We start from the raw sequence: 17,143 nt of genomic DNA, 5'->3' as shown, positions 1-17,143 counted from the left end.
GATATGGACTACTTATAAATACGCTGTTTTATTTCTGCTTGCTTTGGAAACCAACGTGTTAAATGGCAAGGCTGGAAGCGGCATTAAAGGCAGGCTGTCATGGAGACGGCGAGGCGTGATACTGTTATGATATCCTCCAGTGCAAGGCATTCACACGAGAAGAGTGGTTTGGAACTCCAACTAGGTCATTCTGTGCCTTTTGGTATTGGTTCTGACATGTTCTAAAAGCATTGTTAGAGAGGATTGAATCCACGCTTATTTAACTTATCGAAAAACACTTCCGAAGGCATCTCAGCCTCGTGGTATGTTTGTGACTTCCTATTCAACACGACTAAATTTCTCACATTACTGCAGAGAGAGTGTGTGTGTGTGTGTGGGTGTGCGACCCAGTAAGTGTGCAGAAGTTGTTGAAATTGCTCACACTTATCAGGGATGGAGGCCAAAACATGTTTCCCTGCAGGAACCATTGAATGTTTTCCTTATCAAACTGGAATTTAAAGAAGAAATCAAGCAGCTCTTTTTTCGGGATTCATTTCATTATTTCATCTGGACCTGGATCTGGACTGATGAATATGACAGCTGAGGAAAGTGAATCAGTTAGAGGGCATTTATTGATGTATCATTTTGACAATGATACCCTGAACGCTCCATTAGATATGTAAGTTTGCACAATGGATCATGGGACACCGAGGGCTGCAAAACAAAAAGTAGTTGAGTTGCATTCTGAGGCGACAGACGGATGCATATATTGAGCTGTAGCTGGACAAATCTTCAAAATAAGATGGGCTGTGCACGCAAATTACTGTGTTTTTGTCTGGAAATGGTGGTTTTCCGGTCTCCATCCCTTTAAAACGGATTTCAAGGGTTGTCGATATCCAGCAGCGACTTCAGCGTGGAATACTCGAGTGCACATTACCCCAGCAGCCTCCTCTCTCCCAGTCTCGGACACACACATTCCGTATCCGAGTAGCTAAATGGGAAACACTCTATATCTACTTGGAATATTTTTTACGCTGCCATGTTGGTGCATGCAAGATCAATATAGGAGGAAACAGTCAACGTGTGTGTTCTGCATTTATTTTCATTTAAAAAGAAAAGCACAAATACAGACAAACGAGCATCTGAATGTGTCACAAAAGGTGAAACGTTTGATGACAGATAGAACGAGTCGATCAGACTGAAACTCCAATGTAAATTATTAAACGACACTTTAACCTTGACTGGACTGTGTGAAAGCAATCAATCTTATATTAATTAAGCTATCTAAATTAACTTTGCGTGACACCCAGGGGCTGAACGATTAATCAATTATAATCACTTCTTTAATTTTGAACTCCAGCCTTTATGCTCCGAAGTGGACTCTGGGGTAGTGTGTAATCGCACATTCATCATTTCTATGGGAAATATCAACGACAAACGAGCACAATCTAAAAATGGAGAATCTCTGGATGGAAATAAGAACGGAGTCTCCGTATTAGCTGCATTCGTTTACTGCATGTATGCAGTACGATGTATAAAAATGGCTCATGACATGTAGTTAATTCTTTTATTAGTGCTCAACTGTAATATATATTTAGTTATTTTACCAATTTTACAGTTGTGCTAGCAAGTCTGTGAGGCTTTAAGGATAGCTTAACAAAAAAGTAAAAAAGGAAACTCGTGCTCACTTAAATGTGGTTTCTTTCCTTTCTGTAATAATTCTTCCGCTTCATAGCAGCCATTAAACGGCCCCTCGCCGAAGCACTTCCAGTGTGAGTTGTTCTGTGCAAGAATGGTTAGAATTCAAAATGAAATGTTCCCTTGATTAGAACGGAAGCATCACCCACGGAAAAAAACCTGCAAACTATATTTAGAAGTTACACATTCCATTTTAAGTTGGGTGAAACCCCTGTAAAATGTTACTGCGCCGACTGACAGCTGTGGATTTTGTCCCTGAGCATTTAGCATATACTGTAGAGAGATTTACCCTCAAGATCTGGATGAACGGAAGGGATAGGGGTTAGGGTCAGCATTTAATAAACCCGATGCATGAAAGATCAGGGGCTGGAAGTTATTACAAATAATCATCTGCTGGGAACTTGCTTGTGTTCACATCCCATGCCTATTCATCCAAAATGTATTGAGGTATTTCAGATGAGACCGGCGCCGTCCACAGACGGACAGGACAGCATTATCGTGACCCGCTGGCAGGGCTGAGAATCTAAATGTCAGTCTTTCACCGAGGCTTTTCTACTCCTGTTCAGCCTGGCGTTCTCTGCAAGAATCGTGCAAAAACTTGCACACTCTATGTATAGACTCTATATTTCAGTGCCCCTCTTGCAGACTAGAAACAGAAACTCGTTATCTTGGGGGGGGTAGAAGAAGAAGGCAGGCTTTCTGGTTTGCATTAGATCAGCATTAAATAATTGAGGATCCATTATGCATACAAACAAGAGCAAATGGTAATTTGTCACTCTCTGTGCCTCGCCGTTCTAAAATGCACCCTTGGGATGTGGCATGGTTCGAAGAAGAGAAAGCAACTGCAAACTCCCCGTTTGAAAGATGAGCTGCGTCCTACGCACTCGGAGCCAATCAGACATGCGCCTGCTAATCGCTCTGCCTGTTAGCCCCGAGCTTAGCAGTCGGAGACCATTTTTAGCACAAAGGTGAAGAACACAATGCTCTGACGCCGACGTGCTAATGCGAGAATGCAATTTGAGGTTTTCGGAAAGAAGCAGCCTGAAGAATATGCTCCGTTGCTGAGTTGCATGTTGGCCCTGTGATTAAATGTTTGGAAAACTATGGATGATGGAGAAGAAAAAAACAATCTTTAAACTTATGTTTGTTAAATACTTGCCTCACTAAAGCCAAAAGGCAACTAAAGCATTCACTACCGGCAGTGACTAGAATTGCACAGAGGTCGTCTGTTTCAGGTGTTCTTTCTCCTTTGCAAAGGGATTTTAACAACGTCACTGTTGGCCTCATGTTCCAGGAGTCCAAAGGACAGGAGACGCAAGAGAATAAGTCAACCAAGAATATTGATCATTATGTCATTGAAGACAGTGGGCTAGCAAACAATCTTCTAACTCATCCGATAACAATCGGGGATGATTTGACCTCTGATTGACCTTTGTAGTTTGTACCCAACTGTTCTCCGGATGAATGATAACGGATAACGCCCAAGACTTATCTTCCAGTCTGCTGGCCGTTCTTTACAACAATTTCAGAAGCCATTAGTTATTGTCGGACAAAAATGTAGATCACGGAAACATGCAGATTCTGTCTCTTTCTTCTTTACGAGGCCCGTCTCGCCTGCCATCGTCCAAAAGGCTGCTGAAACGTTTTGACTCGTGGCTAGAAATTCTGATTACACATGCAGGTTTGCAGAGTGTAGGTAGACAGCAGTCTGTCATCTAGAATGGAGGGGGGGGGGCGTCAGCAACAGAAATACTCTTCAGACGCTGCCATTTCTTCACAATTGTGTAAGGGCAACGGATGGATGCCAGCGAGGTTTGGGCAGCACAACCGTTCCGTTTTTCTGAATGGAAAATGCCAGAAATGTCACCGACTTATCCATCAAAATAAATATACGGCTTTGGAAAACTAAAGCGGGAAGTAAGCACTGCTGAAAAAGATCAACTGACACACTCATCTACATTTGCGCAGGCAGATATTGCTCTGACAATCGCAGCGAAGACACTCGGCGAGACGCGAGGGTTTGATTAAAATAAGACGATTTGTCAACGTCAGACTTCAGGGAAGAAAGGTAGAAAACGGTCATGACAGTATCTTCAAATGTGCAGCTTTGATGAATTCCTGATTCGATATGAATCAGAGTGATGGCGTTCTGTTTTTTGTTAAATAAATTTACGACATCATTTTAGCCCATAGCTGGGAAAAAATATATATATACATTTTTGCCGGTGCGCCTGGGAAGAAACGGAGTTTCAGTATTTGCACTGGTCTCTGAAAATATCTCAATATTGGTTTCTATTTATTGGTTTAGCTTGAAAGGATCTATTCCACTTTTAATAACACCCTGAAAGCACAAGTAGTTCCCTGACAACAAATTAGACACAGCATCATGGAGAAATTATTGTTTCCCAGCTGGCTTTGCCTCGCAAGAAATTTACTGCAATTAAAGGTTTGATCAAATCTGCATTTATTGCCTGTAAATAGTACCCTAGCATTAAAATAATGTCAGTACAATCTTATGAACTGAACTACTACATTACAGGGCCATAGAAATGTATTCAGGCGCTTTTATCAGCAAGATTCAGTCAATGTATCTCATCTTTAATCATATGCAGGGTATTAAAATAGGACAGAGGAACCATGTTTTTCATGTGATTGCAGCATAATTCAAGTTGATCACTCGCTGCTGTCCACGGAGGCGTGGGTTTATCCCCTTAAAGCCCCCCCCCCCCGGGTCTATTATTTCTGACCCAACAGAGTTATCTCTGCTCTTAAACGCAGACACTTAACAGAAGTGAGCGTCCCAGTTCATCGGTGCAAAATGGTGGTTAAGATAAAGAGCTCAGGTATGTAAATTACCTGCAGCAAAGATAAAAGACTGTGGTTGCTAAACAGCAATTTTAGATTTTTGAACACTGACGCAATAAAATGCAAGCAGCTGTTTGGGATGACGCAGTCAGGACGGATATTTTAGATCTGGAGACAAAATGATTTTCCCACTTTTGTTGTACTGTTTCATTTTTTTTATGTTAAGTCTTGTATTGTAAAAACTTTATCTTTAAAAAATACTGACCAGAGGGGGCAAATATATTACAATAAACGACAGTAAGAGTAAAGCCAAGGACTTTCAAAGTAAAGCAGGAAGTGGCAACCTAAAACCATGAGAACAGAGAAGACCATGCAGCGCACATGCTTTTTGGTTGGGTTTTATATAAAGGCACATAGAAATATTAGTTGCATGTTGCATGTTGCACCTCAATTTTTTTCCTCCACTGCATCTGTACACATTTGTCGTGCCTTGCAATCCTGCTCCACTTCGTCCGTGTCCGCAAGTTCTCTGAAACCCTGCACAAATGTACGAAATGAAGGAGCATGGCAGAAAGAGCCTTCATGCTCCTTTTTGTGGGGGCCATGAAAACGGTCAGTGAACCAGAAGCGTTTGAAATATTCCAGAGATTTAAATTAAACATTATATTTTGTTTGTTTTATTTATTGCACCTTTTGCAGTTGGTAAAATCGTCTGTTTTGGACTTATTTCCGTCATGTCAGTGTCACAAAGAAAGGCTTCCTGGCTTGGAGATCTCTTTATGCGATTTGCTCACTGCCGTACTTTGCTGAACACTTTGTATTTTATGAAATGCAAAAAAAAAGAAAACACTTACCCCGTTGACAGGATACGTCTTCCAGTCCAGCTCTCCCAGCACGGTCGTTGTGTCCAACAGAACCACTAGAGCGAGGGCAGAGAAGTGGAAAAGAAAGTCACGGAAAACGTGAACGAACGACCAGCACGAGCACAAAGGATGACAGCGGAGAGCAGAAGTAGAGCGTGAGAAAGGTCAGACAGAGGGAGAGAAATGGAGGTGACAGAGTAGGAAGAGAGCAGATAACAGTTATCAATCTGTCAATGAGGAGCCGGCAGAGCTGAAAACCCTTCTGAGATTCAACCATGTATGAAATGGCAGCTCTTAGGAGGGAGCAACAGTAACACGGAGCCGCCCTTCGTCGGGCTGATTAGTGCTCCCCTTCTCAGAGGTCAAGGGTTTCCTGCGTTACATGATACCAGAGATAATCCACAGGCGGATAAAGGAGAATGACAAATGAGCTAAAGTTGATTTAATGTTCAGCTAAACAAAATACGACTTCATTAAGTGGCGGGAATTTACAGAAAGGCGACAACAACCCCCACGGTTCCCTTGTCCTTAAGGTTTAAACAATGTAACTGCAGTACAAGTAGAGTTGTAGAGTTGTCCCTTACTATATAGCTGGCTTTCCTAAAACACAGCGCCGTCAGAAGAGCTGTAAAGTTCTCATAGCCTTCATCATCGTCATCATTTCACAGCAAATTCATAAGAACTATACACTACTGTTACTGTATTAGAATACACGTTTGTACAGGCGTGTGGGTAAAACAGTAGAAGGTGGGTGTATAAAGGGAAAAATACATGTTAAATAATACAATAAATACGGATTTTCCCCTATCCTGGGGGGTCCTGGAACGTAGCACCCGCAATAAACCAGAGACGACTGTAGATGAACGGAGGGGATAAAACTCAGTAAGTATGGAGGCGGGTTCTCCACAGACATGAACTTAAAGCTCAGCGTTTTATCACCTGTAGCTGTGATTATCCCATAAACTTAACAATGTGTTTTATGTGCCTGACACTTTACCCAACACGGATAAATCGTTCCCAGCTGAAAACAAAACGTCATTTTCATGCAAGAATATTGCAGGAAGTGAGATCATGTTTAAAAACCAGTTTGCATGTGCAACAGAGCGATTATGTAGAGGTTTGCATTCCTGGGGGAAGACATGATGCGCTTGATCTAGCATCAAGAATCCTCTTAGATACTTTCATACAAGTAATATGAACAGTAAACAGAACAGATTATTCCGTTTACTGTTCTCCTTTCATTTAGCTCCCTATTTATTCGCTCATTTTGTCAATAAAACATTGCGAAACATCCGTTGCTATTTTTTCGCGTGACTTTCATTGTGTTCTTACAAGCGCAAAACGGTTCCGAGCCGTCAGCACTCTGGTCACGGTTCAGGCATGAAAATAGTCATTATCTGGTCCTTGCAAAGCCCCCTGAGCCAATTTGATATGATGAATGTGCAATTTCCTTTGTCTCCACACAGTTAGTCAATTACAATCTCTATCAATAAAGTGCACGCCACTTCAGCGGCCGACATTATTGACCAAGGAGTCATATCCTTATTTGACCTGTCACTCCAGTCTGAGCGGACCAAATTCTAAACTGATAATGGGGGGGGATCCTTTTTCAAGAGCCAGAGAGATAACCGGAATAGATACCGAAGCACTTCAGTATTTACTAAGACTTAATTTAGTCTTGATCCCCTCCTGGTAATTAAGGCCTGAATTACAATGAGACGGCCTTGCTGCTGTTTAAAAGGAGAAGGTAGAGAGAGGGAGGGAGGGAGGGAGGGAGGAGGAAAGGAGGGGGTGAGAGTGGGCATGAGACGAATCGAGACAGACGGACATATTGATTGATTCAAATGTAATACATTCTAATGATTGGGAATGATCATGCCCAACATTCCATCCCATGTATTACAGCTGCAAATATGTTCCACCATGGTGCCCTTATTGTCACACACACACACACCTACACACACACACACACACACACACTGAGAGAGAGAATAATTGAATTCCTGAAACTGCTTTGGAACCAGGAAATAAGAGATGACCCAAGACCACATACCGAATTTGACAATCTCTCTCTCTCACACTCACACACACACACACACACACACATTTTTGCCACTGGCTATTCATGAGTGGCCCAAACCTCATTACTCATGTCAGGCCATTGTATCTGGAAACGCACCAATCTGCAACTGTCCCGTGTGATTATTCCTGAGATGATCACCTTCTAGAGAATAATGTGGCGGCAAAAAGTCTAAATGGAGGCAAATTGGCGCGGCTTCACTCGAGGTGTTTCACCGATGCACCTCCACCGGCGCTGCAGGAGGAGGCGTTCGACACGTGAGCACGAAAGTGTGTGGAATCAGACACTGAGCTGCCAAGCGTTAGCTCTATAGGAACTATTAACTATCATTAATGGCTCCGACATGGAGTTCATTATTAACGGCCGTTATTTGTAAAGCAAGCAAATGTGTGTTCGCTTAACTAAAAGAAGAAAAACTTAAGAAAAATTCAATTATATGGAAATTAAAACCTCAAACGTCTGTTCCAGCTCTGGGAAGAGAAAGATAATTTTAGAACGCGAAGCAAAATTTAAATTGAAACCGGGCAGCACCTTCTTGCTCATAGCTTTGGTAGGGAGAAGACAAAAGCTCACCTCCAGCATGAACAGGGCTTTCCCTCGGGGGCAATCAGTAAATAACATTTGGAATGATGCACATGGCGATGCCACGAGAAACACCTGCATGCTGAGTTTTGGCCTGATGAGGGAGAATGATGATACATTTAATTGCTCACATGGTGTGTTTGTGCATGTGAGTGATTTTAAGGTTCATAAAGCTGCTTTCCTGTGCGTGGGTTTGTTTATCTCGTGCATTCACACAAGGATGAAATTGAGGAAAATATTCAAAAATCATTGCAGAATATGTTTAATTGGGACATGGATATCTCAAATGTAACTGTCGAAGTTCATGTATTACAGAAACACCCACAGGAAGATTTAAATTGAGGCAGTAAAATCTACTTGTTGACTTTAAGGATTAGCTTTACGTGCATGGATTTCGTTATTTTATAGCATTTGCAGAACAGAATTCAGTATTTCTCGGAATTGTATATTGTGACGCCAGACCACAACTTAGCTTTGATCTTCAGGAATACTAGAAAGCTGGATTTTAAATTGTAATCCTTAAATAGTTGTAGGTAATCTATGAGCTACTCTGTAAAATATTCCTCCCAGGATGTGGCTACAGAACTACATCGTCTAATGACATTGGCCGGAAATATATGATCTGCATCTTTGAATGAAACTGCACATGAATGAGGCCTGATTCTAAGATGAGAATATCTGCCTCCATGTGATTCCTTCCTGCTTTCCCGTTCCTGACGTGCATCTGAGCTGTGAGACATGGGAAGAAATCGGAATTGGGTCAATTGAACCTCTTACTGTGCAAAAATTGACAAACCGCTCTTGTGTTTCAATTTCAAGTCCAGTTAGCAGAAATCGCACTGCCTTCCAATGATCGAGGGGGGAGGGTTCTCAGCTGCAGCTCGTTCTGATTGGGTGAGGCCGACTCGGTTTCTGACGTATCCGAAGCGTTGAACATTCAGACGGACCTTCGTTAATGTGTGAAGCGGAAGCCGTTCAGAACAGATTACGTCAACAAAACTGTTTATGCGTGTGACAAATGAGCACCGTCATGCATCGTGAGCTCCTCAAACAGAAGTGACTGTGTGTAAAATGCCCACGAGAATGGGGAGTACATTTATTCTAATCGGCTAATTATTCTGATCCATATATTGTCAGTCGCTACCCAACAAGATGAAAGTTGTGTTCTACGTAAATATAACCAGGAATACTCTCTAAGGGGAATCTTCTCAGGACCGAGATCCACATGTTCATCCTTGAATAAATAAGTGCATTTTGGCGATGATCCAGAACAGAACCTGGATTCTGACATTTTTGTTAACATTGCAGTCAATGGAGCTTTAAAATGTGTTCCTCAATATCTCAGTTGATTATCGACCAATGTTCATGGAATTTGACACAGTCATAAAGGGCAGGGACCTCTGTTTTACCACTGAATTTCATCCGGATCGGATCCGGATTGGGGATATGGTCCCGATTCAGATTTTCTTATAATGGAGGCTTTTAAAAATGTAATATATATATATTAATATCTTGTATTCAAACATTCAATTCACTCACCAAAAAGCACAGTCATGAAGGGGTCCGATATTTCTGGATCTGATCCAGAATGAGGTCAGGAAAACAATATTATACATTGTAACATTGAAACTCTAATTGCGGATTCATAAATCAGTTAAAAATACAAATCAGCTCTGAATCACTTTTTGCTTTTCTAAATCCACAAGCGTGAAAATGAAAACCTGAACCAATTTTATGAGTCTGGCCAGTACTGAGCTGTGATTGGCCCAGTCGAATCGAATCAAAGGATCGATTTAAAGTTTAATATTCTGTATATGATCTGGGAACGATCCAGTAAAGGGTTAAGGTTAGGGTCAGGGCTAGGGAAGGCATCGCGTCGTTTCAGCGGGTTAATAAATAAGATCATTTTTAATAAATTCATAAGAGATTCTCTGTAAAAGAGGAGAAGCTGTTATTTGAACGGTCAGATTGCCTCAGACGCACCTTTGCACTCACCTTGGTTTGTAGTTCCCGGGTCCGACTGGATACTTTGAAGCAGAAACACAAACACGCAGTATTTCCCACCGGAACGCATCGTTGACGCAACGCAAAGGCGCACCGAACTAAAACGCAGCACACACTTCTACATGGATCCCCAACACGGACCGGTACAGAGCCTTCATGAAAGAACCCCGTCTCGCGTCCGGACTCGGGAGGTCACTGTCTGGTCCACAGAAGTTTGATTCTTTATTTATTTTTTTAGCCAAGCATCCCGAATGTCCCTCCTCGGAGACGCGCAAGCGGGCGGCGGCTATAGAGGAACATCCATCGACTTGAGCTGAAGCAAGTTCAAAAGGAATAAAAGGAGACGCTGTCTGGAAAGACGCGGGGAGACTGTCCCCCCAAAAAAAGTGTCCAAAAAGCGAACTTCTTCAATTCGACGTGTCGGTAAAGTCAGCGCGATCTTCATTCAACATGTCTTCCCCTAAAAGGAGAGAGAATGAGAGAGGAAAGGGAACCTCCACTTCACTTTCAGTCAGTGCATCCTTCACTGCGTCTCTATCACTGCGTCTCTCTCTCTCTCTCTCTCTCTCTCTCTCTCTCTCTCACCCTCTCTCTCTCTATGGAGAGCTGGTTTGGCGCAGGTTGAGGAGCCGACTGTTATGTCACAGCAGATATATTTAAATATATTTTTAGACCTAATTTCTCTCTTCGCAGACTTTAAAAGGCGCAGGTCCAGCCGTTAACACGTCCGCATCCCGTGGCTATGCCGTTATATTTTCACCGGATGCATTTTGAAGGAATGCTAATGTGTTCTATTAGAAATATAGGTGCAAGAAGATATGAAAAATACTGAGCAGGATGAGTTTTCACTCCAAAGGGTGATGGAATTCTGCCGTAGACTCTCGTCCCAACTGTTTTCCAATAGATGGGAGGTTTTAGTGAAAAGGTGATCGGTGTCGGTTTGTGCTCTCTGCCGTCTTTGTGAATTTATTAGATGAGTTCAAGAACCGGGAGGAGGCCGTGGGGAAGACTTATAGGACGCGCTGGAGAGTCTATGTCCCTCGGCTGGCCTGGGAACACCTTGGGATCCCCCCCAGGGAAGAGCTGGAGGAGGTGTCTGCATGGGGGCAAGGAAAGTCTGGACATCCCCGCTGAGACTGTTGCCTCTGCGACATGGCCCCGCTGGAAGATGGATGGATGGAGTTCAAGGACAAAACTTTGGTTGGACAGGGAGACCAGTGTGCTTTTATTACACGTGTGTTCTCTAACACGGACATGACGTGTACTAAATAGCAGAACAGACATCCTGCAGGCCACGGGGGGTCGGAACACGGTGATCGTGTCGAGGTATTCAGCTCAGTGATTATACATGCGGTAAAACGCTGGAACAGTCAGTCATTGCCTTTTTGAATATCACTTTAAATGGATGCTGACTGCATTTGCACTGATACTCAGCGACCCGAGACTCAAGGATGTCAGCGGATGAGACAAACCATTCATTTGCCATTTATCGTTTTGTAAAGAAAACAATTGGTGCTGCAGATTTTAAAACTTTAAAATAGATTACAGTCTGGGGCATTATTATTTCCAGGGCCGGCTCGAGCATGGCTTTTTCTTTAATTGCGTCTCTGAGGCTACATTCACCTTTAACCCCGGCTGGGCCTAAATCAGCCGATGGCAAATGCTAATTTTCGAGCATTGCAACTTTTACCAGCGCTTTTGGAAACCTGTCCCAAGTACCACTGCAGGGGGGGGGGGGGGGGGGGGGGCAGATAGGAAAATGACGAGGGCAACTTAAACAGCTTCTTTCTAGCCATCTTCCTTAAATGAGATAACTTCCGTCTGCCAGGCGCAGAGCGCGACCTCTTATTAAACCCTGGATAGGGATTATTCCTATTTGGATCCGGACTGACTGTAAAGAGCTTTAGAGCATCGTTCCCTCGCATCCGTTCTCCCTCCCACATCTCCTCTGCTGTTGGATTGCACACATTGTACTGCCAAATTATTGCTGATTGTGCCTGACTGTCAGTCGACATCTTTATTTGGCCTCCACATTTTCCCATCCCTCCTCTCCCTCTCCGCTCCTTTGCCTTCCCTCTCTCCTGTCATCTTCCTCGCCCTCTCCTCTCTACCTGTCTCTCCGCTCAGCCCGGTTCCTCATTCCCTGAACACCTCTGTTATTTCTTTCCTTTAATCATCCTCTCCTCAAGCAGCCCTTTGCTTTTCCACCAGAGACACCCGTTTCCCTCCATCTATCATTTTCTGCTATGTGACTTTTGTCTCGTTTTCCCTTTCTTCTTTCCACTTTCACTCCATCCCCTCTTTGCAGTTCTCTCCCTTTCTCTCTCTCTGAATATTTCATGATTCGGTGGCGCAGAGCTGAGGTGAGGAGTCTTCCTCTGTCTAGCACTTGCACAGAACAAATATTTACTCCCAGAACCGAGCTCAGTTGAGTGTTATGACATTGTGTGTGTGTGTGCTTGTGTGTGTGTGGGTGTGTGTGTGTGCGTGTGTGTTATAAGTATGGTAGCAGTGATTATATGTGACATGGCCCCCCGAGGAGAAGGGAGGTCTTTGGTCTCTATACATTGAAGTTACTGCGCCATTGCACAGTCTCTGAAGTCTTTGAAGATGGATGGATGAACGGACAGATGGACAGACATGGACAGATAGATAAAAAAAAAAGAAAGAAGGGAGAATAATGGGGAAGAAGGGAAGAAAAAAGTCTCTCGGAGTCTCCCGGAGTCTCTTGGCGCTTCGGCGCTGACGGATGTCTCTTCTGTTTTGGCTGGTGAGAATGGAGCTCAATTGCAGGTCTGGAGGAACATCAAAACACGATTAAGGGCTGACATGGAACTGTTCATGCAGAAGAGTGAGTGAGGACAGAGGTGGAGGATGGAGGAGGACAGAGAGAAGGACAAGAAGATGGAGAAGAGATATTTGTGAAGCAGGTTTTATTGGATGATTAGAGGGAAAGTGGGAAGGAAAGTCGTGCAAAAGGGGGCTTTTCAGTGCAGTTATCAGGGAAGGGGGTTAAATGGAAAGGAAAGAGTTTACTTGTCTCGTGACAGATCTTGTTTGTCACATGAGTGGTCCTTCCTTGTGTCTAGGAATTGCATTTAGGCCTTTAGAGACGCTAATTTCATTTTCAGGTAAGCGACTCGATCATTTGCTGCTCATTAACTTGTTTAAATTGGCGCGCAGGAATGACAGTCTGCCCCGATTGTGAGGCGTGGCGCCAAGTTTTTATTCCAGTCCGTTTCCCGACACACTGCTAATCCAGACACAAACACACCAACGACTGGTGGATTGCTGTGAAAGCTTGTATGTTCGTAAGCCATGATCCCTAAAGGAAACGGCTGAGATCGACAGTCTTTTCCTCTGTCACCATGGATGAATTGAAATTTGACGTAATCAAATACATCCAGTGGTGTCGTTGCTGTTTTTCTGCTATTTATAGAGTGTATTCGATGTTTCTACCCAGGCTGTTTCATAACATTCATACACCACTAAAACAAGGATCAGCTATGAAATCATCTGGATCCCCATGTACTTTTGTATCCATCCACTACCCACCTGAATACATTATTCTCTGCTATACAGAGACGTGAGCCAGTGTGGACATTTCACTGCCCCTCCATCAGTGCCTGAGGGTTTATCCGGAGTAGAACTGCTTATTCTGAATATATTAATGTGAATCCAGACTATAGTCAACCTGGAAGATGTGTAGAGGAAGAAAAAAACATTCAATACATTTAGGTCCTTTTGGGATGTTGGGAGATTAAAGAAAATAATGAGGTTAAACCATTGTCCCTTGTGCGTCGATGGCACAGACAGCAGCGATGCGCCTTACTCTTCTGATTCTGGTTGCTAAATGAAATTATTAATAATATCACTCACATACTTATTAATTAATTTCCATATAAGTGAGGTTTTTTCACAAAATCCTATCTTGTAAAATATGTATTCAATTCACTCACCAAAAATCACAGTCATAAAGGGGTCGGATATGCTGTGTCATGCAAAATGTCTTCTGGATCTGATTCACTGTTACTTTTCATGGTTGGCGTATAAAGACACTAAGAACAATGTATAACCTTTTGATGATGATCCGGATCACCATGTGGACGGTGTAAATGAGCTGCTTGGCGGAGGTCTGCAGTCTCTGAGTGCTTTTATATTCAGCATGAATTCCTTTGAGAACGAGGACTAAGCCTGTCTCTGCTACGCCTCCAAGCCCCAACATATTTGTTATAAATGGAAGAGTGAGCGATTAACAATCTCTCGAGCTGAAACAGAAATGAAGTTCTGTGTGTTTCATATTCATTCTTGTCTCATTCTGCCCTTTTTGTAAGCATACGACGTTTGATTGATCAACATTATTTTTTTTTTCTGCTCGGGGAGAACTTTCATTTCAGTCAAAAGAAAAAAGGTCAACATTAACATTTTGTTATATATATTTTTTGCAGTCCTAAGGAATAAAATTCATAACGATATAAACAACTGAAAAGACACTGAACAACAGGCCCATTAAAATCTCATGCAAAAACAAGCCACTCAGTCATCATCACAATCTCGCTGCCAAAAATTGACAGAATATGTGTATAAATTAAGTCAGTCACATAAAGCTGTCTGACTTTCTGCAAGAGTTGTACTGTACGTCACAGCAAATCCTCAGAGGATGATTTAAGTATTTGACTTTATATTTCCCGTGCAGAGAGAAGGTGAAATATCAAACATCTCGACTCTAGAGGACATCACATAAAATGCAAACCTCCTTCTCCGCTGCCTCTTGAGCTTTCCTTTATTCTGAAACTGGGGGGAGGTTTCAATCAATGCATGGCACCTGCGAACACCTGTTGTTAGAAGATCAATGTTGGTGGTGGGAGGGGAAGCCCTGATTTGCGGTTCTGGAACCAGATTGATGCTGCTTCTAAAAGGCCCAGTGAGATGTGGGTTCCTCTGAGTGATCAGAGGCTGTGAAGTGTTTTTTCAGGATGCATCACCGCCCTGTCTGAAGACGCAGATCTGTTTATTTAAGGGTTTGTTTTTATATCTGGAAGCAGGAGCAGTAATAAAAACCGAACACTTGTGAAAGTATTAAAAAAAAAAGAGCTTTATCTCGTTCTCACTGGAAAAGATTACGCTCAGGCTGTTTGAAGGCGCATGCATCACTTCTCCACTGGAAATTTTAAAGACGTTACTAGGCTACTGTTGTCTCGCCAACCGCCAAAAAAAATAAAACCCACAAAGCACAGAAATATTCCAAAGAAATAAAGCTTCGTTTTCTGTTGCCTCTGTATATTCATATAATGAATCTATAGTGCTTTTGACTTTTTATTTGCGGTATACGTGTGCCTCCTTCAGCAAACCACAACCAAATATGTATAATGTTCTGTGCATCCTGTTCCCTCCTGCCATCACTTCAGTAGGAAGAGAATCTCTTCTGACCATTAAATTAGAAGAAGAGCTGTTCTGCTGGAAAAAACAAAAAACAACTCAGATGGAAATGATTTCGTTTCACTCCCATTTGCTTGCAGAGTAAACTTTCGGTAATGAATGCATCATTTACTTTGACTAAGTGTGATGTTGTTCGACGTCTCACTTGGTTTTATTCTGCTCCAGAACAGATACTTCTATATGTTCCTTCCCGTTGCAAGTTCATGCTGAATTTGACACAAATCTCCTGATATGGATGTAAGTTGTGCAAACTCATATTTGCAACCACCTTTTAATAGTAAATGTGTTATTAACGGGTATAATAAGGCTACTTCTGCAGAAACCTTTAATCACCTGAATTATTCATTTCAACTGTTTGTGCATAATGAATGTGGCAACACAACGAGGCACGGCTGACTGTTTATTGTTCCACACGAGGACCATTATTGTTGCCCCTGAAAGGCTGACAACTATTTCTTTGCTTGTTGGGGTATTTCTGGTGGGTTTGATTATAAATTATAGAATAGAAATGAGCAAAGGTCCGTTTGTCTGTTGCTAATCTGACCTGTTTCTGTGCCGATGCTGCATCGATTAGGTTTAACAGGCTTTACTATCATGTAAAATGATCTGCTTGAACCGGTCCTGCTCCCACGTGGCTCTTGGGTCCCTGTTGTTGTTGTTGTTGTTGTTGTTGTTTTGTGTCTAGGAAACATTCAATTAGGTTCATTTTGAGGGGAATTCCTCAGTAGGAGAAAACAGAAGGTTTAAATCTGCTTTACAGTCCGTGGTTGAGTTAATGTTCAGCGATGAATTCATTTTACCAGGCCGACCAGTCAGTGTCACGATGTTTCATAACAAGGATACAGTGTGCACACAAGCGTTGGTGGCTGAAGTGCATGCATTCTGTACTCAAGTAGAAGTACAGTTTACAAAAAAAGACACAATGTACCTGAAGTATGAGTGTACAAATAACCAGGGATATTTGCCTCCAGAAAATAACTTACAGAAAAGTTTTTGTGCCAGGGAATTTTGTTTATTTGTTGAATACATGAATAATCCCTTGATAATGAAACCTTGACCTGTCCTCTAGCGCCACCATCAGGCCAAACCTTAGAGTTAGTTAATAATTAGAATTAATTTATCTTGAAAAGAAAACAAAAAAATATCAAAACCTATGATATAGAATTCTCAAAATCCTGAAAGGCCAAGTGTATCTAATATGATAGACTGGACACACACACACACACCAAGACAGGAACGTCTTACAAATGTACCAATGTTTTAATACAGTCCTCAAGATGCAACCATTTAAGGATTCATAAAATACTATCTGAGTCGACAGACAGGATATCCTTTCCAAAATATGTCCCCTATAATGAAGGGATTTATAAAACCACATGTGTGTACAGCATAATAAACACCCGTCCTTTTTCATCCGTTTCTCTTCCTCCTGGGTAAAGCGGCCTTCAAAATGTATGTTATGGGTCCTGAGTCCTGAGTGTGCTTGTAAGTTTCATGAGAACATCAAAGCACAATCAAGTCGTGCCCCCCCGGGCTTGGAGCGAGCACTTAAGAGCGCCGGAAAAAGGATGGGATAAACGTATAGCAGGGGACGTAAAGCAAAGACGGGAAACAGATGAATGTTAAGACGCGAATAAATTACCCTGCATCATTCCATATGGATGGAGCAGAATAAGGAGGCATTTTAATACAA

At 42.4% G+C, this 17,143-nt stretch overlaps 1 protein-coding gene across 1 annotated transcript in view; it reads right to left on the bottom strand.

Moving 5' to 3' along the window:
- The window catches only part of epha6 (eph receptor A6), a 32,536-nt gene extending 22,455 nt beyond the window's left edge, over window positions 1-10,081 (bottom strand). Inside the window, exons 1-2 of the mRNA XM_068742732.1 lie at window positions 10,003-10,081; window positions 5,337-5,401 (exon numbers count right to left, since the gene is read on the bottom strand). Of these exons, the coding sequence (XP_068598833.1) occupies window positions 5,337-5,401; window positions 10,003-10,081 (144 nt within the window). The remainder of the gene's footprint in view (window positions 1-5,336; window positions 5,402-10,002) is intronic.
- Between the last annotated feature and the right edge of the window lie 7,062 nt (window positions 10,082-17,143).

The sequence above is a fragment of the Brachionichthys hirsutus genome, chromosome 1 (genome assembly GCF_040956055.1).
Source record: "Brachionichthys hirsutus isolate HB-005 chromosome 1, CSIRO-AGI_Bhir_v1, whole genome shotgun sequence".
Lineage (NCBI taxonomy): Eukaryota > Metazoa > Chordata > Actinopteri > Lophiiformes > Brachionichthyidae > Brachionichthys > Brachionichthys hirsutus.
Note: the sequence above shows the minus strand (reverse complement) of the source record. Positions and strands in the feature narration are given on the sequence as shown.